General features: G+C 52.6%; 1 protein-coding gene and 1 long non-coding RNA gene across 5 annotated transcripts in view; one reads left to right on the forward strand and one right to left on the reverse strand.

Annotated features, from left to right (window-relative positions):
• The window catches only part of LARP1 (La ribonucleoprotein 1, translational regulator), a 44,614-nt gene extending 31,970 nt beyond the window's left edge, over window positions 1-12,644 (reverse strand). The window contains exon 1 of one of the 4 annotated variants that reach the window (XM_086852010.1): window positions 12,223-12,644. In XM_086852010.1, coding sequence (XP_086708136.1) covers window positions 12,223-12,565 — 343 coding nt within the window. In that variant the 5' untranslated portion in view covers window positions 12,566-12,644. Of the gene's footprint in view, window positions 1-411; window positions 668-12,222 lie in introns of those variants that run through there. The other 3 variants (XM_086852011.1, XM_086852014.1, XM_086852019.1) reach the window with 3 other exon arrangements.
• Window positions 12,645-12,693: 49 nt separating this feature from the next.
• Window positions 12,694-17,306, forward strand: LOC147650342 (uncharacterized). Its single transcript, XR_015276783.1, has 2 exons — window positions 12,694-13,045; window positions 13,511-17,306. It is a non-coding gene; the product is annotated as an uncharacterized LOC147650342 (long non-coding RNA).
• The last annotated feature ends 8,238 nt before the right edge of the window (window positions 17,307-25,544 follow it).

Below are 25,544 nucleotides of genomic sequence, written 5' to 3' on the forward strand. Positions count from 1 at the left end.
GGGTGTACATGGCAGCTGGCAGGATGTTGGGATGGAGCATCCCTTTCAGGACCATCACATGAGGGTGCAGACATGGTACAGGAGGGCTTGCTCTCCGCACCAACGCCCAGAGATGCTGCACACAGAGCCCAGGAGATCCAACCAAATTGAGGGCAGTCGTCCTTATTTTAGGTGGTGCTGGGGGTGGAACTCAATTTCAATTTTTCCTGATGGTATTTTTACACAAAGAAGACCGTATGCTAAAATGGGGCATTTAAAGAGAAAAGCTGATGCATCCACACACATACCCCCTTCCCTAGGGGCTATTTGCCTACAGCTGCTATTCAGGTATCTGGGACAGGTCCAAAAGAGTCACCCCATTTATGAGCCCCCATCTCCCCTCCACTGCCCCCTGAGGAAACATGCACCAACCACGCTCCTCCACCAGCCACGCTCACAGCGCTGAATCCAAACACCGGCACAAGAAGCCTGTCTTCTCCCAGCTCAGGAGCTATAGCTGGGAAGGGACCTCCACCACCCCCTTTTCCAGTGCTTCCTCCTGGCAGGGCCTGCGAGGCAGCGGCTGAAAAGCAGCTCATTGTCCCTGACGCAAGAGAAACGCTGACTCGTTATTACAGCAACCTGCAGCCATAACTGCCGAGGGGCCGCGGCCACAGGCCGAGTGCCAGCAGGAACCAGCTCCCTGCTGGCCCCCCACCTCCCATTACCCTTCTGCTCTCCAAACGGGGAAAACCCACCTCAGAGTGCTTTATGGCACCTGCCAGCCACCACAGCGCACTGAGTGGTGAAGCACACTGACCAGTGGGCTGAGAGAGGGTTGTGCAAGCACAGGTACAAGCACAGGGATGGCAGCCAGCTCCTCGACTGCTCGCAGTGGGACGTGGGGCTCATCCACACTGCCACAGGAAGACACCAGCTGATTTGTTCTGGCTTTTGACCCGTGAAGTTGTAACCAAATCATCCTCCACGTTTTGCAGACAAAAGACTGGGACGTCAGCAAAAAAAATGACCTCTCCAAGGTCACACAGGGACGTGACCAGACCTCGATCACAATGGCTCGAAAGCTGCAGGGCTGCACTGGCTGTCCAGGAGAGGGACCGGGGAGGGAAGTGCTGGCGGATGGCAGGATCGATTGGTATCTCTCCTCGTAATCTGACCTGCTGCCCGGCAGGGACGATCCAGGCAGTGAAAAGGTCCAAATTACATAGTCCAGCCTGTACTGCAAAGAGACCAGAGCTGCTTGAATCTCTTCTTTGGCCCCATACAACATTTCAGTTTAAATCTTGTCACCTGGCTCCCCCTCGGAGGCCAAGGCAGTGCCTGCACAGGCTCCCTCATTCTCTTGAGTTACAGGCCCCTTCAAACCAACACTCAGTGGAGAAGGGGCTGAGGTCTGCTAGGGAAAAGCAGCAAAGCAAGAAACCCTAAACCAAAGATTAGCATGGCCAATTATATCCCTCCCGAGATCTTGTTTGCTTCCTGTTCCCCTCCTTTGTTACCTGCTGAGCAGGACTGGGGAGGGTCCAGCTCTCAGTCACCCAGATCATCCCAGCCCTCTCCAGCTGCCAGTCCATGCAAACACCTCCCATGCTTCTCAGCTTACTATAGGATATTTACCCCCTCAAAGAGAAGCTGAAGCATAAGACAGATGGATCAGTCCTAACATGATGCTGGCTGGGTCCCAAGACACCACTAAGGCAAGAAACAAAAAAAAACTACAGTAGAGTTTATCCCAAATCAGTTCCTTCGCAAGGGTATCCCGACCACCAGTACTGGCTAAAGGGGTTTTCTGTTCCCTGTCCAGAAGAAAGGTTAGATTTATTCTCAGACACTCCCATCATCATCACTGGCTCAAGAGCTGCAGACAGTGTGAGCTCTGATATTAATTTCCCACACATCACACAGAAACAAATGCTTGAAATAGGTTTTCAGTGTATAAACAGCTGTGTGTTTGGTGAAGTTCAGCTGTGGTGCCCCTGTTATCTTCACATACTTGAAAAGTAATGAAGACCTCCAATATCACAGAGTTTTAAGAGGATAAACCCTAGCAAAAAAATCATCTATTCCAAGATCAGAGCATTATCTGAAATAACTCCCTGACTAACTCCACACCACGCAGTAAATGTGTACCTCCGTGCTGATGTTCAGTCTCCTCCAGACCGAAAGGGAGCAGTGCAGACCCAGCAGGGCTGTGACACTGGCTGGACACAGTCACCAACAGGACTGGCACCGTGCCTGGCAAAAACACCTCTCAAAGATCCACATGGAAGAGGGTCCAGGTCTCTTCTCCAAGCACCAGAGATGCCAATGGGGTTCTGGGGAACCTGACCAGAAGAGTGAGAGCTCTCCAAACAGACAGTCCTGCAAATGCAACACTCACATATGCACAGGCACACAAGGAATAACTGGAAGGTCACAGGCTGCTGTTTCTCCCAGCCACTTATCAGTGCTTGCATTGGAGAGAACAAACACGGGGTTTAACTCCCATTAACCCTTTCCCCTCATCTCCAAAGCGGAGAAGCAGCAAAGTGCTGCTGCTCCAGAGCACAAGTCCCAACATTCCCAATCATGAACTCAACAAGGGGCTCCAGAGAAAAGTCCAAGGCAACTTAAAGGTGCTTGATTACTCTTCCCGTGGAGCAGGTGCCAGCTCTCTGCCTCACATCCTTTAATCACCAGTAAGCCTGGAGTGATACAACTGGAGGCCTTAGGCCTTCCAGGAGAACAACCCTTACATGAGTCTGGTCCAAATGATCACAGTCACCCTCCTCTCCAAACTGTTCTTTAAGCCACTGGATATTGAACTGATGCTAAAATTTCTGGCACAATCAAGCAAAATACACGTCTCAAAGACTCCTGTTGAAATACAGGAGCAATTCTGGTGCAGCCTGGAAGCCAGCTGGATCCCACACTGTGGAAACTGATAACAGGATGGTGTTTCCCTCTGACAGGGTTGTCACACTCAGAGCTGCAATACACTCTTCTGCTTGCTCATCAAGGGCAGCCCCAAATTCCACAAAAGCTTTGTCCAAGGACAGCTTAGCACCAGCAGGCAGGAAAGATCTCTCTCCCTACAAAGGAGAATCCATTAATGTACCCAGAAATTCAGTGTCTCCATGAAAGAGGATCCCACCCCACCTCCTCAAATGCACCAGTGTCATGGTAAAACCCCATAACATCAGAGAAGGATGCCATAAATCCCTATGAAAACCCCCGAAACTGAAAACTGCAAGGCTCTCTCCACCTTTGGGCTGCAGGCAGAGGGTCGAGCAGGGGGCTGTAGGATACACAAGGCAGCACAGTGAAGACAACATAATTAAATCTCTTAACTGAATTACAAATCATCAGACTCACAGTCTGAGGTGCTCCCTCCCTCTGGCCCAGGCTATCTGCTTGGTTTTAATCAAACACAGCCATTCCAATCACCCTCCAAACACCATCCTTGCTCGGTTCCACTCTCTGCTGACAATTAGATCAACTCGGATTTCACCTCCAACTAAAGCTAAGAGGGTTATCTCACTGTAATCTGCCATGTCTCCTCCAAATCATCTTCACAATTGTCTTTACAGGTTTAATTTTAAAATTTAAAACTGTGGCTCATTTACAGCAAATTCCTCCCTGCAGAGCATGCAAATGTCACATTCATCATTCCACAGTTTAAAAAAAATACCCAAAAAACTCCAAAAACCCCAGCAACAGTGAGCTTGGAAAGCTCACCTGAGATTGGGAAGCCGAAAGAAAAGTCCCCTTTTTGTACAGCTCAGCGCAAGACCCTCTGCAGTGGCAGAGGATTTCTGAGCACTCAGAAGATGCATGAGATCATAGCCAGTATTCCCCCGAGCTCTCAAAGGTTGAGCTGGGAGTTGGGAAGTGAAATTCAATATGATTACAGACAGTGAAGTCTCATGCTTTGTCATCTGAGCACATGGTGAAGACACCTCCGTGATTCGCTCCTCTGTCTTGCTGGGTGGAACCTCGTGTACAAATATCCCATCCCTTCTGTTTCAGTCACAGTAAAAACCTCCCGACCACATTTTTGGGATGTGTTTCTCCACATTTCAGTATCTGCTGCTACAGACACATCATTTCTCAGCATCACACATACTGGTGTCACTCCTTACACTTAATTCTTCATTCTGTTTTTCCCTCTCGCATAGCCTTGCAGCTGACCTGCCAACATGAGCCCACCTGGACGTAACAATAAAGGATAAAGTGCTTCCGTCACTCCTTTAGGTGTCTCTTTTTGTGCTGAATGAGGCCAAGAGTATTGCTTTTTGTTATTGTGGTTATCTTTACTTTCAGCAGGCTCGTTCTGTGAGGTCAGGAGAGCTGACAGACTTTTTGACTACTTGGAAGTGTAATCGTTCCAGTTAGAGCAAAGGTACAAAAATTGCAGAGTCCTAAGGGTCTTGCAGGAATAAATTCAGTGCTTCTTTTGCAACATACATTAAAAATAAGGAAGATGTGACCTTGGAGAATCTGAAGAAATTAATTTCCTGTAGTTTAAGTGAACGCTGGCTTACCAAACATCTGAGCGTTGCTTATTAACTGTGAGTTCTCACTGTTTTATTCCGTCATTAGCCTCATCATCTACAGATATGCTAACCAGACAGTTTGGTAGTTAAGACTTTGTAAAATAATCACTCATTTACATCACTGACCAGAAGCTTTCAAAAGCAGAATCATTAAGAAAAACAAAGCAAAAAAGGCAGTGTGATTTAGTGTGGAGGTCAAATATGTACCACAAATAATCTGCTTTACAGACAGTGCTCAGTATTTAGCAGCATACCCACCTCTGAGTCACCAGGCAGGTAAAACACCAATTTCCCCACACACCTTTTCTCTTACTTTCCCACCAACAAAACCCTACCCTTTCCTCATTTTTGTGGGTTTTCCAATTTCATTCTTGTTTCCCCACATATTTAGCCAGGAAAAAACTTACCTCTTCTCTCATTTTTTTTTTTTTCCTGAGACTCCTTAAAAGCTACCAGCCCTGAGAACCCTCTGCTCTCTCCATGCATTCATACTGCAAGCGAGTCAAAGAAGTCAAATGACTACTGGGAAAGGAGAAGCGAGAAGAGCCCCCCGAGCCCGGCTGTGGCTCCTCCGGCGCAGCCGTGCCCTGCAGACTGCAGAGTCACTCTGCAGGAGCTCAGCACACGCCGCTGCTCAGCTGGAAAAACGTGCTCAGCAGTGTGCCCGGGACAGGCTCCGCTGCCTCCCATCCCACCGCCCCCAAGCTGAGCCCCCACACCCAGGCCGGGCAGAGCAGAGCAGCGCCTGTGTCCCACCTGCCAGACCCCACCTCGGGCTCCTGCAGTCCCCCCTGGCCAGCGGGAAGGACACGTAGCACATTTCCACCCCGTCCAGCTTCCCAATCCTGCTTTAACTCTGCCTCCTGTGTCAAGGACACGCGAGGTTCGCGAGCCCCAGCCGAGCCCCCATTTCTCCCGGTTGCACCCCGGCTGCCATGGTCACCACGGGATCTCTGCAGAGCCTGCCAGAGACCAAACGAGTGACACTGGGGAGCACCAGAGGTGCTTCTCCTCCAACATCCTCCTCGTGGGGCAGGGGTGCCTCTCCTGGGCCCCATCAGCAGCCAAGGCTGCTTTGGGGAGCGAGTTGGGAGTGAGAGAGGTTCCTGGCAGGACAGCAGGTTGCAGACCTGCTTGCAGCCACTTCAGGGGGTGTCCAGCAGGAAGCAAATGTGCTTCCCCAGGAGCACAGGTGAGGGCAGGCTGTGCCCGCCAGCACAATGCGAGTGTCCCATTCTGAAGGAACCACAGTAATGTTGTCTAGATCAAGAGAACAAAGGGCATTTGTATCAACTCTGAGTGTCACCAGAATCAGACTGAGCGGCATCAAGACCCCAGTCACACCAACAACCCTCAGATCACTGACCACTTCTAAATCAAATTAAGGTTTCCAGCTGGCCTGTTGTGACCCAGCCAGGGCCATGGTCACCTCCAACACACTGTCAGTCTGCAGCAGAGAACTCAACCAAACCTTACGGCTTGTCACCACACAAAGGAACAGGGTGACTCAAACCCACAAAATAAAAATAAAATCACAATCACTGTAGAGCACTGAACCCTGCTGCGTATTCCCATACAGCCCTGAAACACATGAAAGTGCCAAGGGAAGCTTCTGCTCCTCAGTCAGCTTTGCTCCAGAAGGACAGTGAAGGTAACTAACTCACTGATAAAGCAGGTATTAGATGAGCCAGTTCCCAGCCCTTCCTCCCTCTCCCTGCATGTCTCAGCAGAACATCCCCCAGCACACGGAGGTTTAATGCTGCAGGAAGAGCTCTTGATCCTGGCAATACCCACAGCAAGTGTCACACCAAAGCTGGGCCAGATGACTTGCTAAGGATGGCTCCAGCAGCTCAACCAGCCTGGTGCAACACTGAAACCAGCAGAGCCACAACACATCACACACCAGTTTGCTCGGGAAAGGCAATCCATCCATGAAGCCCCCCAAACTGCAGCACAAATGTGCTCCGATAGAGGAAAGTTCAGTTGAGTTCAGACTCAGACGAGCCTCCCTTTAGAAACATGTTGACACTTGACCACAGTTTCCACAACCTTTCCCAAAAACAAGAAGTTTATCTTGCACAGCATTAGAATTGCTATCAGCAAACCTATTTCCACCAAATGCCTCGTGCCAGTTTTTGCTCCACAGCTGTGAGGGATTCATGTACACACCCACTTCTCTGTTTGCCAAGCAATCCAGACTGACCCTCACCCAAAACTCTCCCCACAAAGAAGTCTGGTAATTGATTTATTCACAGCCAAATTCAGTTTCCATTTGTTCTCGTCACCCATTAGCATTACCTAAATACACTAGTTCCCCCACCACTGCACCAACTTCTTTGAAGCCCTTCTTTTCCCTCTCCTCTGACCTCAAGTTGTGCAGCTGCATCATTTGATACAGGATACTCAGATTAACCAGTTATTTCAATCCAAGGAGATAAGTCTCCCAGCTCCATTCAAACCTCACTAACAAGGACCTGGATCTGCAGAACGAGTGGAACCAAAGCTCGGTTTCAAGTGAGAAAAGGAACAAATGTAGAGCTGGCCATGCCAGAGACCACAGAGTGGATCCAGCGATCCACCCAGAGCTTTAGCCAACCCCAGGAGACAATTTCTTGGCCGTGAAAAGCTCCACCTAGACAGCACTATCACCAAGGGAGTGTTCAGCAGGTATCACCAAGGTTGCATCACCTCCATCCCCAAGCTCCCTGTGTACACAGCAAGCCAGGGATTTGGCAGACCCAGCAGTGTGGAGACTCAGGTCCTTGGTACGAAGTCAGCAAAGGCTTTAATGCCAAGATGACCAAAGGATAAATAACACAATAAAAACCATAACAGAAATGCGTATCGCGGTTGGGAACGAACAAAGCTCCCCAGACCCGAGTGGACCTAGGTAAGAGCACCTGTAATAACTGCAGGGATCAAAACATTCAGCCTGGTCTGAACAGCAAGCACAGCTTTCTACTAAAATGCCCGTACCTTATTTTGCCAAACAAGCACAACCACAGAGATAGTGCTGGAGATCCATTATAGTCTCAAGTATGTAAAAAGCAACCTAACTCTACCCAAGCCTGCATTTGGCATTGCCCTGAAGATAATTTCACACTGTTCGAGCACAGCGAAAAAGATCCGGTGTCATAATTTGGAAGGGAGAGCACAGCGCTGAAGCCCCAGTGCTCCCATTCCCAGTCCTGCTTCCCACACTTTTTTTGTCTTCCCATCTGAGCAAAGTCCTTCCGCTGCCCAATCCAGTGATCCCGCATGCAACCCTGCTGGAAACCTGCATGGCAGCACAAGCAATATAAAGTTTAAAAGAAGAGTTGTGAGGGTAAGGAGATGGTTGGACAGCATCCTTCAGCGATGCCCTGGACCTGGAAATCTGGAACTGGAGGTCTCAGCAGAAGCAGGCACTAAAGCTCAGCAACCAGGGCCAGTGAGTCAGCTCCCAGGAGCTGTGCTGCATTCCCCAGCCTTCTCTTCCCGAAACAAACAGTGCAGAACAGGGCAAAGGTCCAGCACAAAGCTGAAGGGCAAAGGTATGCGGGGGAGGGAAAACACTAAGCCTCACGTTTTTATAGAGCAACAAGTTCCAGTTACCCTCATCCTCCCCAACAAGATGGGAAGAGTTACTAGAATGTGAGTTGTGGGATTGGAACAAAACAGTAGTTTGGAGAGGAAACTTGGGGCAGTGGGGGGAGGCCTCCTGCTGCGATAGCAGCTCTGTTGCAACAGCCAGAAGAGCTCCACAATTACGTGCCACGACAGAGTGAGAATTGCCCAACACTTTGGAAATAGGTGTGTGCAGGACTACCAAGCTGGATACCTGAGCAAGCAGATATGTGTGCCTACTCTGAACGCGAAGAAATGCCAATGGTAAAACAAGCTTCCCATCCATCTTATCTCCTGCACTGGAGGCTGGTTTCAAGGAAAGCCCTATGGGGAGTTAGTCAGCGAGGGGTGAGATGCTAATGAATCTTCCCCTGCCTTCTCCTCAGTACCAGTAGCCAAGTCAGCCTCTGCTAAGGTACAAAGCAGCACGCACTCTCAACAACAGTCAGCTCACCCCTGGTGCTTGCTGCTAGCAACTAATGTGTGCCTTCTGGAAAGTACTGCTTATCCACCCAGCACGTTTGCCAAACGGCATGCAGGAAGCTACTCAAGAAATCAAAGCATCTCCTGCATCTCCACTAGGAAATACACCACTTTCCCTGGCCAGGAACTTGTAAGAATTTAAAAAGTTAGTGCAGGCAAAGCTCAGCGATTGCAGTACCAGTCATTAAAACCTGCATGTTCTTACTTTCAAGATGTAAATTACTTTAAAAATAAAGAAGTGCCAAGTGCCTTGATGCAACATTTCTTGAAATACATCCAGCAGGTTTTCAAAACGGGGTGCTGTTAACACCTGTCCGCACCAAAGCTTGCATCAGCACCAGCCCTGGTGCAGGGCACAGCGGAGGAGTACAACATGTTCCAGAAGGTCGAGCTGTCTTAACTGCAAGCCACACTTCTCATCTACAGAAGAACTGGAGAAAACACTTTGAATTCGGTTTATAGCCAGTTGTGCAAAGCTGGTTTTGCCAGAAAATGTTTCCTTCACTACCACAGACACACACACACACTACCATCATGTGTCAGGCTGCTGGCTGCATTTATTTACATGATAAGAAGAGAACATGTAATAACAAGGGCATGGTCACACAGACCTTGCTACTAGATCATTAGAGAGTAAAAACGAGGCATCATTACCGCTCTGCAGCGTCTCTCACAAGCAGTCAGCAGTGTCAAGTACAAGCCTCGCCACACAGGACAGGACCACGTGTATCTCAAAGGATCCCCCCTCTCCTCTTTGCACCCTGCACCCTGAATATAACACTCATGAATAAAAAGGTAACATGCATCTTGTCAAGAGACCATGAAGATTTTCTGGTGTGCCACTCCAGACGAGCCTCAGCCTCCACTCACAGCATCATCAGTATCACTGCTGTCTAACTCGACCTAATGGTTGCCCCACTTCCTACCAAAGCCGTTGTGCTTTTGGGAGGTTAAGAAGCAAGGAGAGGCTTCACTTCAAGAGCCCTCCTCCCTGAAAAAGCAGAAAGGTTTGCTTGAACATCCTATTATATTACAGGCTTCACTGTCAACTTCGAGCATAAAAATACTGCAGCAGGTAGGTAAAACACAAACTTCTAAAGGTAAATCCTAATCCAAGAAAAAACAACCCTGTTCTTCAGTCCCTGTGTCAGGCCCCCAGTGCACTCAACTTGCCCAGCCAATGGCAAGTCAAACAGTCTGAAACAAGCTGGTGTTTTGACTACCTGGAGGTGGATTAGTTAAGCTCTTCCCTATCCATATTTCAGCACAGACAGCAGAAACTCACCAAGATTTTGCAGGTGGCTCTGTCTTCCCTGAACTCAATGCTTTTACTTTTATAAGCACCAATTCCAACGCAGGCCATTACAGAATGCATGGACACCTAAGGAGAAGGTCTCGTCCATTAAATCTACTCTGTGTGTTTATAATTAATACAATCGTTATATAAAAAAATTAGGGCTTTCAAAGCCTGTAAAACAAGTCATAGAGGGATCCCTTTATCTTTACAGAGCTGTCTTCAGTATGCTCTCTGGTCTCCTCGCTACCTCTGGCAGATCAGCACTGGGAACATTCAGTATCTCCAGCACACAAGCACTGCACTGGGAATGCTGCTTGGGCTACAAGCAAAGGTTTGTAAGCTCTGCTAAGAAACCAAAGGCTTCCAGTAGTGACTTTCCAGAGTTCAGAAGCTCTCAATCCACTGCAGACATTGAAAAAGAGGCGCTTTCCTTGGGTGATCCTGCTGGAGGTCACTACAACAGCACAACATGAGAACTCACCTCACCAGCTGATTCTTTCACACAAATTCACACTCCAGATCTTTTTTGCTAAGTGGCTGCCAAAACAAATCCTCTACCCAATGAAATGAAGACACAACACGAGCCTGCAAACTCTACAAGAAGGTACCTGAGTGCAGGGCTGCCAGGCAAGGTCAGCTGCCAGCCTGCCTCTCGTGGGAGCTCACCAGCCGTGTTTATTTTACACGTTTTCTCTTCTGCTAATGAACAGGCAGCAAAAGAAACAATGGCCCAGGAGAAGAGAGCCAGGCAGCAGCACTGAGGGCACTGCTGGAACCAGTCACTGCTGCCAAGCGTCCCAGAACACACCACTAACAAATTCCATTTTTTAAACACCTTTGGGAATACTGAGACAACTGTGCTGGGCCCAAGGACAACTCTTGAGTGTTTCAGCATTACCCCATTACCCTGCAACTGTGTGGACACGCTAATGACACACTCGCACTCTCCCTCAAAAAAATCATCCCAGGAGTTGCAAGGGCCCCCTGCTTGTGCTGGGCAGCTGCCTCATCGCTGCTGACTCTGGCAAATCACACACCTTCGTGACGAGCCCGGTAATGAACCTGCACACCCCCTACACAGGAGACTCCAACAGGAACATTCAACCTTGCAGTTTTGCATTTTTCGGTTTATTTCTCAGGATCGTTATCTCAGAAGGCATCACAATAGAGTGCAACCTTCACACAAAGGAGCGATGTGACCAGTTTTGTGTCATAACGCACGAGGCGAATGCAGACAGCGACACTGTCCTGGATTTCCTTAAGCTTTGCTTATGTCCATGACTACAATGACAAACCACCAAACAATCCGAACACGGACTTGTACCGGGCACGATTAACTTGTCCTCTATACTTCCCATTAAGATGACAGCTTTCCAGGTAGAAATTGCAGAGCTGTCCATCTTCCAGAGATCAATAACTCTGATGAATCATCATGCTAGGCAGTAACAGTTCTTACAAAACACTGGCACGTACAGTAACTGGGAATCTGATGGCACATCTGGCAGTGTGATTTCAGAGTTAACAGAGACAGGTAGAAAAAGATTAAGTCTTTTCCAAACAAGACGCTTAGTGAAAACTTCTGTGGTTTTCTCCTACTCCCGATTCACTTGAAGCAGGTACGAGAGGAGCGCAACACCCATCCCGACAGGCGAGGAAATGGTGTTCCGCAGTTTCAGCCTTTGCTGACGACAGCAGCGGGTTACAAGCGCGATTTGGACAGCGCAGCCCCTCCGCTTCCCTTTTCGGGGACCCCCGTTCCGCAGCCGTGCCCCTGACCGGGGCAGGGACCGCGCCGGGCAGAGCGGCGCTCGGCCCCGGCCCCGCCGCCGCCATGAGTCGGCAGAGAAAGGCGGCGCGGCCTGCGCGGGGGAGCCGCGGCCGCGCACACGTGGGCAGCGCAGGCCGCGGCCCGGGGAAGGGCCCCCGCGGGGGCGGCGGGGCCGCGCTCCCGGGAGAGCCGCACGCCGGGAACCGACCACGTTGCCGGCGCTGCTGCGGCGGAATGCCGGGAGCGGGAGGGGATGGGGGGGGGGGGGGCCGCGTGTCCGCCGCCGGGCCCGCCCGCCGCCGGGCCCCCGGCGCCCTCCGCTCCCCGCCGCATGGCCGGGCCGCGCTGCCCTCCCCGCCTCGTGGCCGCGGCCGGCGCCGCCGCTCTCCCCGCTCCCCCCGCCCCGCCGCGGCCCCGCAGGCCGCGGGCGCGGCCCCACGCCGCGTGTGCCGCATGGCGCGGCCGCCCGGGGCGCGGTCGGCGGCGCACCCGGACCCCCCCCGCCCCGCTCCCAGCGACCCCCGAGCACCCACCGGGAGGCGACTGCCCGTTCACGGCCGGCGCGTTCTTCGTCCAGGGGTTCACCTTGGGCGGCGGGGCCTCGATGAACTCCCGGCGCCCCGCACCGCCCGCCTCGCCGCCGTCCTCCGCCTCGCCGCCGGCCCTCAGCAGGCTCTCCTTCTCCTGGTTGTTGCTCTCCTCCTTCTGCTGCTTGGCGCTGGGCGGCCTCGGCGCCGCCGGCCCGCCGTCGGGGCCCATGGGCGGCTCTCCCTTCTCCCGGCCGCCGTCCTGCGGCGGCTTCAGCACCAGGGCGCGCTCCTCGGCGGGCAGCAGCGGGGCCGTGCCGGGCAGCAGCGCCTCCACCTGCGTCGCCATCTGCGCGCCCCCGAGCCCCGCCGGGAACCCCCCGACCCCGGTGCCGCCGCAATATGGAGCCGCGCGGGGACCACGCGACTGCCGCGGGGGCGCGCACCGCCCGCCCGTGCGCGCCGCCGGCGAGGGGAGGGGCGGTGTGGGGCGCGCCCCCGCGGGGCGGTCGGCGGCGCGCATTGGCCTGATGCAACGCCCGGCTGAGCTGGGGGGGGCGGACCGAGGGGTTTAAAGGGCACCGGCCCCTTCCCCGACATCCCGGCCTCGCTGCCCGGCTGGGAGAGGCCGGGCCCGGGCCAGGGGAGCCGCTGCCGGCTCGGGGACTCCGGGGACGAACGCACCGGTGGAGCTCCGGAGCCCCCGAGCCGGCTTCGACAAAGTCTCCCCGGCCGGCATCAGGCAGGAGCCGAGGGACAGGGATGTTCTCGGGTACCCACGCCCGGGGATAACGGGATAACGTGGCTGGAAAGTGCAGAAAGGGACTCGGTGCGTGTCCTGGGGAATCACGGAACCACAGAAACGGCCCGGTTGGACCGTCTGGACCCATCTCCCCGTGTAAACAGAGCACATGGCACAGGATTGCATCCAGGCGGTTCTCAAATACCTCCAGTAAGGGAGACCCCCCAGCCTCTCTCCTCTCTGTTCCAGTGTGGGTCACTGCACAGTAAAAGTTCTTCCTTATATTCAGGTGGAACTTCCTGTGCATAAATATTTTGCCATTGCCAGTGTCCTATTGCTCAACACCACCGAGTAGAACCCTGCTTCATCTTCTTGGCACCCCCTCCCCTTTAGATATTTATACACATTAATGAGGGAGAGACCATCTCTCATCTCCCGTGCCCAGCAAAACCTTTGTTTGAGTAGAAATATTTAATTGATCTCTAGCTGATAGAATGTCACTTGCTCATCACCATCATTAATATTCCTGGTATTTGTTCTCAATTCTTGCAGCCAGCAAGACAGTGACTGCAGACCATGTGTGTATGTGCACATGAATTATACACATTGGAAAGGCAACTTGCATTGCTGATACCATTTAGCACAACCTGCCTAATTCACAGCAGCCCTTACTTGATGCCTTTTTTATTCAATGCAAGCTTCTCCCTGCCTCTTCCCTCATCACAGCAAGCACACCATTCTGCTTCTGCCCAGAAAGGTTCATCTGGAAGTCCCGGCATGTTCTGCAGCCCCAGGGACACATCTATGCAATCCCTGCAGGAGACCCGTCAGCATGACAAGGCACTGAAGATGTAGCTGCCAGCTGCTGATGCGTGGAGAAGGATGAAAAGCTGATTTCACTCTTGGAAGGAAAGAAGAAAGTGAGAAACAAACATGAGCTCAGCACAACATTTGGAAGGGCAACAGCATCAGGGCTCTAGTGGATCCACAGAGGAAGTCCCAGGCTGTCAGGGATGCTCCACTGAGACCATCTCAGCTCTCTGTGTGCCCTGGTACCCAACCTCTTGGCTCAGAGAGTACCCTCCTGTGCCATAGCGATCACCAGCAGTTATCCCAAATCATTCAAGAATTTGGCCAGTAAAATCCCAAGAGGAAGTTTAAATATAACTTCAGTGGAGAGGTCTGCTGGCCTGGCTGCCTGGCTGGCTCAGTACCCGACCTGCAGTAGCCCCAGCCACATCCTGTGCTCCTGTGCCCATTTCCTGGTGTGTCGGGGGTCCCTGCCCTCCTCATGAGCATGGCTTGGGAGCTGCACCCACCTGCACCCTCTCTAGGAGCAGGTCCTTGCGTGGGGAGCACAGCTGGGTGTGGAAGGTGGCTGCAGCCAGGGGACCTGCAGGCCAGTGGTGTCCCTCACCTGTCCCCCAGTCAGGGTGCAGCGTTCCAGCTCGGTCCCTTGGGATGCTGCTCTGCTGCCACGTGAGCGGAACGAGCCCGAGGTGGCCAAGAGCCAAAGTGGCTCCAGAGCTGCCAGGCAGGAGGGAGCTGGATGAGTCTCACCCTCATGTGCTGCCCAGCCAGGCCAAACCCTGGCAGGTTTTCAGTGTTAGAAAATAAATGCACAAGCGAGGGGGGAGAGAAGGAAGTGTCCTCGCAAGCTTCTTGCATCAGCCGTAAGGAACATCACCTTGGCAGGTCAGCTCTCAAAGCCATCCTTCATGGGAAGGGAAGCTGGGTGTGCACCACCTCCAGCTGGCGTAAACACGCTGGCCATGTCCAGTGTCCGTGTGCCCCTCTCCTCCCTTGGTGTCTTCACCTCTGCTGGACCCATCTTCCCCTGCTCTGCCCAGCATCCACAGCACTTGGATATTCTGCTCCTCCCTCCAGGGGCTTGCTGAGAAGCAGCCAAAGAGTCGCTGGGAAGTAATCCTTCTCTACTTTCCCCAAATTCAATGAAAGCGCCTGACCAGCATCCCTAATCCTGCTTCTCCACCTCATCCTTCACCCCAGATGTGTGCCTGTGCCTGCCCAGACCGCACCAAGCAGCTCTGGGTGCTGCCTCCCAGCCCTGTGCTGGCCCTGCGCAGGCTCCGAGGAAGCAGTCTCCAGGGAAACTCCTCGCTGAGCAGTGATTTGGGCAGGAGCTCCCCACCTCCCTTGCTCCGTGTACAACAGCTTATTTATTTCTCCCCGACTGAAGCGTGGCTTGCATATTTATCACAGACAGCCGGCTGCTTTGGTGCTGGCCTGGAGGTTTAAAGATGCTTTGATGGTGGCCGTTAATGTGTCTGAGCATCTCTAGGTCTTGCTTGGCTGGAATATCCCCAGCTTCATTTCTGCTGGTCTGGCAAGCTCACCTAGGCACCCAGCCTTCCCTTTGGGAACAGCTTTAGTTCGGTGGCCTGGAGCAAGGCCTGTGCATGGCAAGGAGCACAAAGCATTCAGTGTGACTGATATGCTCCTTAACTTCACTGTCCTTTTTGGCTGGTAGCTCTGCCCCTTTCTCAGGTTCCACTTGCCTAATTTTGTCCAGCGCTGTGGCCACGAGGTCACCGTTAAAAGTGTTTCCTACAGTTTCACCTTTGCTCTAGTCTGGTCCCAAATGCCAATCAGCAGCACACTCCTCATCACACCTCCTTTCCCTGCATCCAGGGGCCGTGCAGACTTTGCAGTCAGCTCAGATTTGAAGTGTGCTTCCCAAGGGAATTTTCTCTCCCCAGCACCTCCAGACCAGTTTTCTTGCTGCCAGTGCTGGTCACGCTGTTCCCTGGTGAGATGCCCAAGCTTTACACGTGGATGGCAGAATATTAAGGCTCAGGCATCTTTAACTCTGTGCGAAAGAGAAAGAGGATTTTTCCGAGGAAAGTCCAAGCTTCCTATCCTGAGTCATATGCTTTGACTTATTTATGTGGTTGTTATTGCTCTGTGAACCCTGCCAGGCAGAAACATTGTCAGGACAATGCACACAGGGTTGGGCTGACTTTCCTGCAGCAGCCCTGCAGTGTTGCCCTCCTGCAAACCCAACTGCCCCTGAGGGGTGACAAAGTCCTGCTCTCAATGGACTTGCAAATGCAGCCTGACCATCCAACTGCTGGTGCCCACAGGGAAAAGCTTTTTGAAGGACACATGCCATGACACATGCCCAGAGCTCATTCCTAGACAAGAAAGATCTTCACTCTGAGAAGAGGGTGGTATGCTGGTTCAGAGCCATTCTCGGGACTCTGGGCAGTTACAACCCTGAGACTGAAATGGGAATTTTTAATTTCAGAAAACCTGACAGTTTCCCATTGAAAAATACTCAGCTTGCCCTAAAGTTCCTCATCAGGATAATCTGAGCCAACCTTTTCAGTCTGGGTGAGATTCTTTCCCACAAAACAGTGGAAGCCCAAATTCCAGTCCTAATTTGCTGCACCACTGGTGAGTGAGTCTGAGAGTAAGCTGCCAGCAAATCCCTGTGACTGTGCTATGGCAAGTGCCTCCCAACCCCAGCAGACACCTATTAGAAGCCCACAGTGGCCATCACAAAGGACTCGAGCTCTTCTAAAACAAAACACCCAAACCTTGTATTCTACTGCTCAAAACACCCCCATTTCAACCTGCTTTAGCTCAGAACCAGAAGAAAGTGCCCATTCTTGCAGGTTTCTGCCAGAGGGAACTCCAACATCCCCCTGTCTAACCCAGATTTTAGCCTCTCCTTGCTCCATGTGTTTAACCCCAGAGCTCCCACCCCTGCTCTGGAGAGAGGGACCATGCACTAAAGCACAATGTGCAGCCAGAGCAGCAAGCTCAGCTTCTCCACTTCTGCTTCCAGGGCACAGGGCTGAGAACAGACTGAGAACTCCCAGACAGTCCCATAGACTTTTTCTATCTGCAGCTATGTGATCCAGAGAGATGGAAGACACTCCCTGGCTCTGAGATTAATTCACTTGGACCCTTCCAGCAAAGCATATGAAGGATCAGCGTGAAGAGTGAGCGCATTCCCACCAATAAGTAATTTTCAACCTGCGTAATAAAACAGCGGACACTAACGAGTTCCATTACATCCCCATTAAAAAGTGCTTTCACTTAGCAGGACCCCACAGCCCAGGGGCTGGGGCTCAGCAGTTTGATGCTGCAGCCCAGCCAAAGGCACTGTGCTCTCCAGGCACTCGTGCCATGAGTGGGGTAGGAACCAGCTCCCGAAGCTGCCGGCCCCTCTCTGCTTCCACCCATCCTCTGCACGCTGGAAAGTGGCACTGCAGATGTGCTCGTGTTGGAGAGTGCACCCCATGGATTTTCCTGGTGCTTAGGAAGTTAGATTGAAATGTGAGCAAATAGCCTGTAATTAAAATCTGAAGCCTGCTATGCAGCTTTTGCGTGTTTTTAATAAGTGGATTGGAGGGGGGGATATCTAATGATACATAACTGCTTTTATCATCACTTTTCCCTCCAAAACCCACAATTCTTGTAGGACTCCCCCCAAAGCCAGTAAAAAATCTTGATTGCTTGAGACAAATTCCTGTTTCCTAGTTATTGAGGACATGGGCTTTGGAAAGCAATACCTCCTCTAAAGCATGATTTCTCACTTTGTATATTTTGCTGGAGATGTATTAGCCCAAGGTTTCTTATATCCCCTAAACCATTTCCAGGAGCTCGTGAAAACATGACATAAGTTGACCACTGAACCTGATATTTTCTCTGAAGGTTATTTACCCTCCATGCCACACCTCCACCATCAGGAATTTCAGCAGAAATATTTCAGACACTTCTACAAAAAGAAATGAGATATAAGAGCTCTACTATCCTTCTTCAAGCTGCCTTAAGCACCACATGCTTCAGATGAGATGTCCTGCATCCTTCTCAGGTCCCAACCACCCACAGCAGTGCCAGAGGTCCCTGACTTAGCCCACCCAAGGATGTGCCATTCCTGTGGAGAAAAAAGCATGCTGGCAGTGTGCTGTGATTCCCAGGAATTTGTGTTCCCCTTCCATCAACTCCTTGCACCAGCACTGGCCAGGGTCATACATCTTACTGCCTTGTGCCTGATGTGCAGGGAGGTACCAGCCAGCGGCTGCTCCGCAGAGCTCAATTAATTCAAGCAGTGGCAGCTTGTGCAGGTGCCCTAAAAGCTCCCAAAGACTCAAGGTGAGAATCAATAAGATTGATGGGTGGAATTGCTGGGATATTTTCCTCTAAGCACCTAAGGATAATTAACAGCCAAAATGCTTGGAGTCAACCACCAAAGTTATGAAATACTAAATCAGAGGCAGCTCCCAGCAGCTTCGCTCGCTCCCTTTGCAGGCTGTACATTCATGATGAAGCCATCAGCCACACACGGCTGCAAATTCTCTCTTTTCCCATGGGACTTCTGCTCCTTCCAGTGGCTGGCAGTTATTTAAATATTGTTTTACCCCTCTGCAGTCAAAGCAAAGCCCTGGGCTTTGCCATTCAAATCCCAGCCTGACCCATGGCACAAGGACATCGCTGCCAGGTGTTTCCCTGGCAGGCAGCACGCTGGGATCTGTGTGTGGCACTGGGTGAATAACAGCAATGGGTGCTGTTCTACTCCTTGGATAGCCACTAAAAAATAGTGAGAAGTTAAAATCATTTTGCTCTTTTGTGTGCAAGAGTTCAGATTTCTGCCCCTTAACTTTTGAGAGCACTGGGCACCCTACCCCAATGCTTTCCTTCCCACTTTTGCAGCCACATTGGCTCTGGTGCCAGGCAAAAGCAGCCAGAAGCCTGGACTCCAACAGGCCTCATGGGGGTACCAGAGGAGGTGGAACCAGGCAGGAACCCCATCAAGAGCCAGTCTGGAATGCTGGGGCTGAGCTGCCTGGCCAGCTGACCCACACAGAGTTCAGGTCTTCTCCTGTGACCCACAGCAGAGGGTCAGCACACACTCACTCCCTGTCCAGCCAGTCCTGGCTGCCTGCCCTGAGCACCAGCCATCACACCATGGGTGACAAAGGACCCCAGGAGGGTACAGCACATCTCTGTGTCCAAGAGCTGCACTGTGTACTTCAGCAAAGGGGCTGGAGCAGGGGCTGACCCTAACTTGACCCCCAGGCATGACCAAATGATCCTCCTTTAACCTTGGGATGTGCTGTGGGGGCCTGTTGTGCTCCTGGTATCGTGAGGTTCTTCCTGCACTGCATATATTTCTGCTCCCATCCCTGCTTCCATTGCAGGGAAGTTTCAGTGCTGAGCAGGTTTTCCTGCCTTTTCTCTTCATGCTGTGACTTGGGAAGGCTCCATCCTGCACAGATGCTCCCCCAGCAGCCAGCACCCAGGGTGCATGGAGGGGACATGGCTCCATGCTCTGAGCATCCCCTCCCATCCACTTGTGCTCTGCCTCAGCCAGACCCTCTGGCTGTGACTCCCACTCAGCCTCGCCAGCTTTGTGTTTGCTTTCCCAAATATTTTGCTGGTGCAAAGGAAACATCAGCCTGCTGAATCGTGAGCTGAGCCACCTCCACCTGTGAGCTGAAGCCCATGAAGTGGGAGAGATGATAACTTGGAAGCAAGGCAATGCCAGAGCATAGAGCAACATGCACCAGTCCTCCTCACCCCCTGGCAGTCTGGCCTGGTGCCATCAAGTCAAGCTGGGGACAGTCCCCGCAGCCAGGATGCTGGCATTGCCACTGCACCCACCACAGCCTCCTGATAGCACCCTGTCAGCAGCTGATCAGCGAGTCAGAGGTAAAAGGGCTTCAGCAAAGTGCAGTGCCAGCACCCAGCCGTGGCCACCGCTGTACAAGCACGGCCCAGGGGACACAGGCAGGGGGATTAAGAGATCTGTGTCAGCAGTGGGCTTGTGTACACAAACACAGCAGCTAAAAGGGCTCATGTTCATGCCTTGTCCCCAGGGAGGTCACTGGGGATGGGAAAGGGTTGTAGGACATGTGGTGTCTGTGTCAGTCCTCTCAGCCAGAGGAGGAACGGGGCTGGGGATGGCAGAGTGAGATTGGCCTCAGGCAAGGGGACTGTCCCCCAGCTCCCCTCCCTGCAGAGACCCAGGCTGGGGATGGCAGATAATGCTGCAGTGCCTGGAAGGCTGCAGGGAACTCCCAGGCTCTGTAGTGGCCCTCAGGAGGGCTGGAGTACCTGGTTCTGGAGATGGGAGCAAAGGAAAGGAATTCTTCCACCAGTGGTTTTAAAAAGTTAGCCCGGAGCTGAGTCAGCTCAAAAAGTCAGCAAAGTCAGCAGCTGCAATGGCATTAACCAGAGGATCTCTAAGCAGCCCCAGGATATAGCTTGTCTGCTTTCTTAGCTCCAGGGGGCAAGCAAAGACCATGGGATGCTCATGGACACACTCCTGTAGAGCTTTCAGGAGGATCTTGAGTCCAGAGACCACAGAGAGCCAGTGACCCAGGAGCCCAGGCCTCAAGATACAGTATTTTATGACTTTATATATTTGCCCTTCCCTCTTCTGCCCCTGTGAAGAGGCAGAAGCTCTCTGCCTCTTGAGAGCTCCTGAGGTTTTTGACAGCTGAACAAACAATGAGGGGAAAAGAGACCTACCTCAGGTACCTGAAACATCCTCTGCCTCCAATGCTATCAGGGGAAATCAACATGGGATGAGAAGTTCACTGATGTTCTGCATTAATGCATTCATTTTTACAATTATATCAGGCAATATCAATTATATCCAGTGATTGAAGAAGTCCTGAGGATGTTAGATGATGGAGATTGATGGAGATTGATGGAGAAGTGAGAATTACTGACCAGCACTAGCCATGTTGGTGAGAAAGAATCTCAGGGCAGAAGTGAAGAATTTGCAGGTGGATTTTGTTATATTTTGGCAGTGATACAAGAGCTTTCCCTTGTCTGGTGAGAGGAACAGTGCTGACCTGTAATGGAGTCTGTCCTCCTGCCAGGCTAGTTGTTAGACTTTGAAGTTCAATCATGAACAAAATAAATGCAAAGTGAAGCCATGTGCAGTCAGAGCCAGGATTTCTCGCCTGTGTTTCAGCCTGTTCAATTTTCATGCTTTTCAGCTAACCCTGTTTGTTCCTAAACACATTTTCATCTGACAGCAAGCAAGGCCAGGACTTCAGAGTGGAAACAACAGGAACCAGAGAGGAGTTAACCCTCTTCACAGAGAGACATCTTTTAGGTCCTCTCCATCCTCAGAAAAAGAACAATGAGAAAAGCACACATTTCCCCTCTCCACCCTAGCAAGTTACTTAAGCTCCTTTTCCCACTGTGAAATCTTGCCTGTTTCAGTAGAGCCAGCACAAGGTCAGCACAAGATCACCCCAAGGTGGTCTTTCCTGCTCTCCAGAAACCCTTGGCAGCAATTTATGTCCTAAAGCAAGATCACCCTTTAAGTCTGCCCGGCAGGAGAGACATCTTTACTCTTGAAAAGGGATTTTTTTTTGGAGTTTGCTTCCAGTCTACAGCCTTATCTTATTATTTTGTAATTCCTCTCCTAAAGATGCAAAACCAAGGCTCGTGCCAAACCAAAACATCCCTGCAGTTTATCTGAGCAGGGAGGAGCTTGTGATGGTGGCCCAGAGGCTGGAGCAGGATGGCAGCTGGGGCCTGGAGAGCAGCCAGGGATGGTTAATGCTGGTGGGCCAGGAGACCTCCCCAGGACACAAAAGCCACGTTAGGGGCTGCCTTTGACTTTTTCTCCTGCCTGGTGGGACAGGGACAGCAGAGAGGGGAAAAACTCAAGCCAGTGTCCCTGTACACACATCTCTCCCTCCCTACACCTGCCAAATCCAGCCCCGTTCCTCCTCCCAGCAGGTCCTGAGGTGGTTTTGCTGAGCGCTCCCTCCAGCAGGCACGAGCCATCCTGCTCCGTGTGGCACTGCGATTCCTGTGCCAGCACTGCCCGTCTCTGCAGCTGCACTGTCTTAGCTGTTAATTTAATAATTAACTTTAGCAAGCCTCATTAAGGCACCTCCTGCCTTTCTCCACATGGTGATGGCGTGTTAGGGCCGCCGGTAATCCCGGCCAAGGCTGGGGCACTGAGCTGCTGCTGCTGCTGTGAGGCACCCGGGCACGCCGTCTGCTCCGTCCTCAAACACAGACATGTCCTCCCAGGGCTCTCCAGCCTTTCTCCCCCTCCCCACACTCTCTGGGGGGAAAACATTTCCATCTTGTCCCCTTTCCAAGCAGGGGTCCAGTGACAGATGCAGTGCAAATGCTCTTTGAAGACTCCTTGGGTTGGCACCATCTTTGCACAGGGGACTGGAAGATGATTCTGTGGGGCTTCCCCGTGTGCTGCTGTTTGGGATGCTTTGCCTACTGAAGCTGTTCTCCCTGCAACCCCTCTAGTGTCCTGCTCAGTTGTGTCATGGCCCAAACACCAGGAAAACCCCCAGGAAATTGCGGTGAGGTTGCCTGCTTACATTTAAACCTTTTCTAACACACTGAATAAACATTTTGGTCCCATCTTGAAGGTCTGCTGGCTGCTGGAGGGCAATCCTGTTCCCTCATCCCACTTCCAGGATACAGGACAGGGTCTGGAGGCAGCTCCTGGGCTGCACCTGTCTCAGGAGCAGCTGCTGGTTTTTGGGGATTTGCAATGCCAGCACCAGATCAATCAGGATCCGTCCTTCCCTGGAAGAACCAGTTCCCCAGGTAGCAGCAAATGGCACTTTCCCTTGGGCAGGGGCCAGGGACCCTGTCCTGCTCAGCAGGGCTTTGCAGATAGGCAGGCTGCAAGGCGTGCAGCTCACATGAAGAGGGGAGATAGCACAGCCTGAGCACTGGGCGCTCAGAGAGGCCAGAGGGATGGAGTGAGCCAGCAGGGCTTTGCCCATGATAAAAGCTTCAGCAGCCCTGTGTGTAATCAGGAGAGGGCAGCCCCAGCTCTTAACTGCATCTCTGGTGAGCCAGGCTGGGTGGGGTGCCACAGGCACCCAGGATGACAGTGCTGGAGATAGCTCAGCTCCCCTGGAGACAGAGCTGGCAAGGGAGAGAGGGGCTGCCTCTGGAAGGGAGGATTTCCCACCATGGCAGTGCTATGCAGCCCAAGGAGCGGTGCAGCTGTGGTGCTTCCCTGCGTGGTCAGTCCTTTGGGAACTGGCAGTGCCATTCTCCTGCCCTCTCCCTCATCCCGGGCCTCTGCAGTGGAAGTCCCCCATCCCTGCTTCCAGGGAGAGGAGATCCAGGGAGTAAAAGGAAGATATCTGGGGCTGGCTCAGCACCACAGGTTGCAGATCCTCCACCACCAGCATCCCCAGCTGGTTCCAAACACCTCCTGTCCTGCTCAGAAGCATTTACAGGCTCAGAGACTCTTCTTGCTTCCCATAGCTTTCATGTGCCCCTGTGGCCAGACTTGGGCTTCCTAAAATCATATGGCTCCAAATCAGGACCTGGTCCCAACTTTGCAGATCACACCATGTCTCTCAGGGCAGTTTGACCCCATTCCTGTGCCCACCCTCCTGGCAGGAGCTGCTCCACCAGCCAGGGCACTGTGCTCTCAAAGCAGACTATTTTTTTCTCTCCTTGTTTTTAATTTATTTCCCTTTTTTTTTTTTTTTTTTTTTTTTTTTTACCAAGCAGGGTGTTAGAGGACCATGGCAATCTGGGAAGGATGCTCCCAGCTCCCTGCCAGGGGTTACAGGTTTTTTTTCCCCCCACTATTTCTTTGAGGATGACACAGCCCCAAGCCTCCATCCAGCTGATGGTGCAACTCTGGGGACTTGCCAGCCCTACCCTGTGACTCAACAAAACCACCTGACCCTGTAAACAAGCACCCCAGAGCACCCCAAGAATGAAGGGGGATGTCCTTGGCATCCCAGGGGGGCAGGTGCCAGGGGAGAGCTTTGGTTGGTGCCTTGGCCAGCCATGCTCTGCCGTGGGTTCTGGCTGAGCTCCCAGCAGATGGTAGGTGCCATGGAAAACCCACTGAAAACCTGTTTATGGCTCCCACAGCCTTGTGCTGTGCTTTTTTTCGTTTTCCTCGAGAGTCTCTGGAGGTGAGAGGAGGTTCCCCCTCTCTCTGGTCCCTGGGGCTCTCTCTTGAGAGGCATTGGAAAATCGATGCAGTGGGAATTGCTTATCCTTTCTGGGAGGGATGAGACCCCGGGATGGTGCAGGCAGAGAAATGTTCGAGCTGTCACTGTGCTCAGCAGGGCCCTGCAAAGGTCACGGTGGAAGCTCTGGGGTGCTTGAGGATGGGGAGCAGCACAGATCTAGCTTGAATTTACCTGCGTGCTGCCCCTTTCCTGCTGGGAAAGGAGCCCGGACATGGCACGGGCAGGAGAGAAGTTCCTCGGAAGGAAATGCTGCTGCTGGCTCGTTCCAGGACTAAACTGGGATCGGGGGAGCCCCGGGATGAGGGAATTGCGGGATGAGGGAATTGCGGGATGAAGGGAATCCCGGGATGAGGGAATTGCGGGATGAAGGGAATCCCAGGATGAGGGAATTGCGGGATGAAGGGAATCCCGGGATGAGGGAATTGCGGGATGAGGGAATTGCGGGATGAGGGAATTGCGGGATGAAGGGAATCCCAGGATGAGGGAATTGCGGGATGAAGGGAGCCCCGGGATGAGGGAATCCCGGGATGAAGGGAATTGCGGGATGAGGGAATTGCGGGATGAATGGAATCCCAGGATGAGGGAATTGCGGGATGAGGGAATTGCGGGATGAATGGAATCCCGGGATGAGGGAATTGCGGGATGAGGGAATTGCGGGATGAGGGAATTGCGGGATGAAGGGAATCCCGGGATGAGGGAATTGCGGGATGAAGGGAGCCCGGGATGAGGGAATTGCGGGATGAGGGAATTGCGGGATGAATGGAATCCCGGGATGAGGGAATTGCGGGATGAGGGAATTGCGGGATGAAGGGAATCCCAGGATGAGGGAATTGCGGGATGAAGGGAATCCCAGGATGAGGGAATTGCGGGATGAAGGGAGCCCCGGGAGCGGAGCGCAGCCCCTGCTCGGTTCTGCTGCCACCTGCCGCCGGCAGCCCTGCCCGGGGGGAGCCCACAGCACCGCTCTGCTCATCCCTTCCCCCGAAAACCCTGAAAAACAGCCCTTTCTCTCTTTCCAAAGGGAAGCGTTTGTCCTGCGGGAACGAAGGATTTGCTTGAAAAGTAGCTGCCCGGGGCAGGAAAGCAGAAAGCCTCCTCCTGCCTGGCTTCATTCCAGAAATCCATCCCAGGAACGCGCTGGGATGTTTGTTCCCAAGGTGTCCTCAGCAGAGCAGCGGTTGATGCGCCCTGGCTCTGGCTGGGGCATCCCCGAGATAAGATCCCGGCTGGCAGAGCCCGAATCCCGCCTGGTGCCGGTGCCAGGGCAAGCAGCAGAGCCTGTGAGTGCAGAGAGACGCAAATATCCGCCTGGGCAGTACATGCATAGAAAATCCCATTTCCCAAGGGTTCCCAAAAGAGGGGATTTTTTTGTTTCTGTGTCCTCTGCTCTCGGGGCCAGCGAGAGTCAGTTCCTTCCCCTCATTTCGCCAGATTTCAGCTCCACAGACAACAGAGCTGCTTCCAGCCCCAGCTGCACCCTGGAGGGCTGGGCTGGCAGAAGCCGGAGGTGGAAAAGCCCAGAGGTTCCGTGCTCTTTGTAAATATGGAGACAGTTTAAGGCAGCAGTTCCTAAACCCTGCTGCTCCCTGCGGTGCCTTGCACTCCTCAGG

The sequence above is a fragment of the Cyanistes caeruleus genome, chromosome 15 (genome assembly GCF_971803275.1).
Source record: "Cyanistes caeruleus chromosome 15, bCyaCae1.hap1.1, whole genome shotgun sequence".
NCBI classification, from domain to species: Eukaryota; Metazoa; Chordata; class Aves; order Passeriformes; family Paridae; genus Cyanistes; species Cyanistes caeruleus.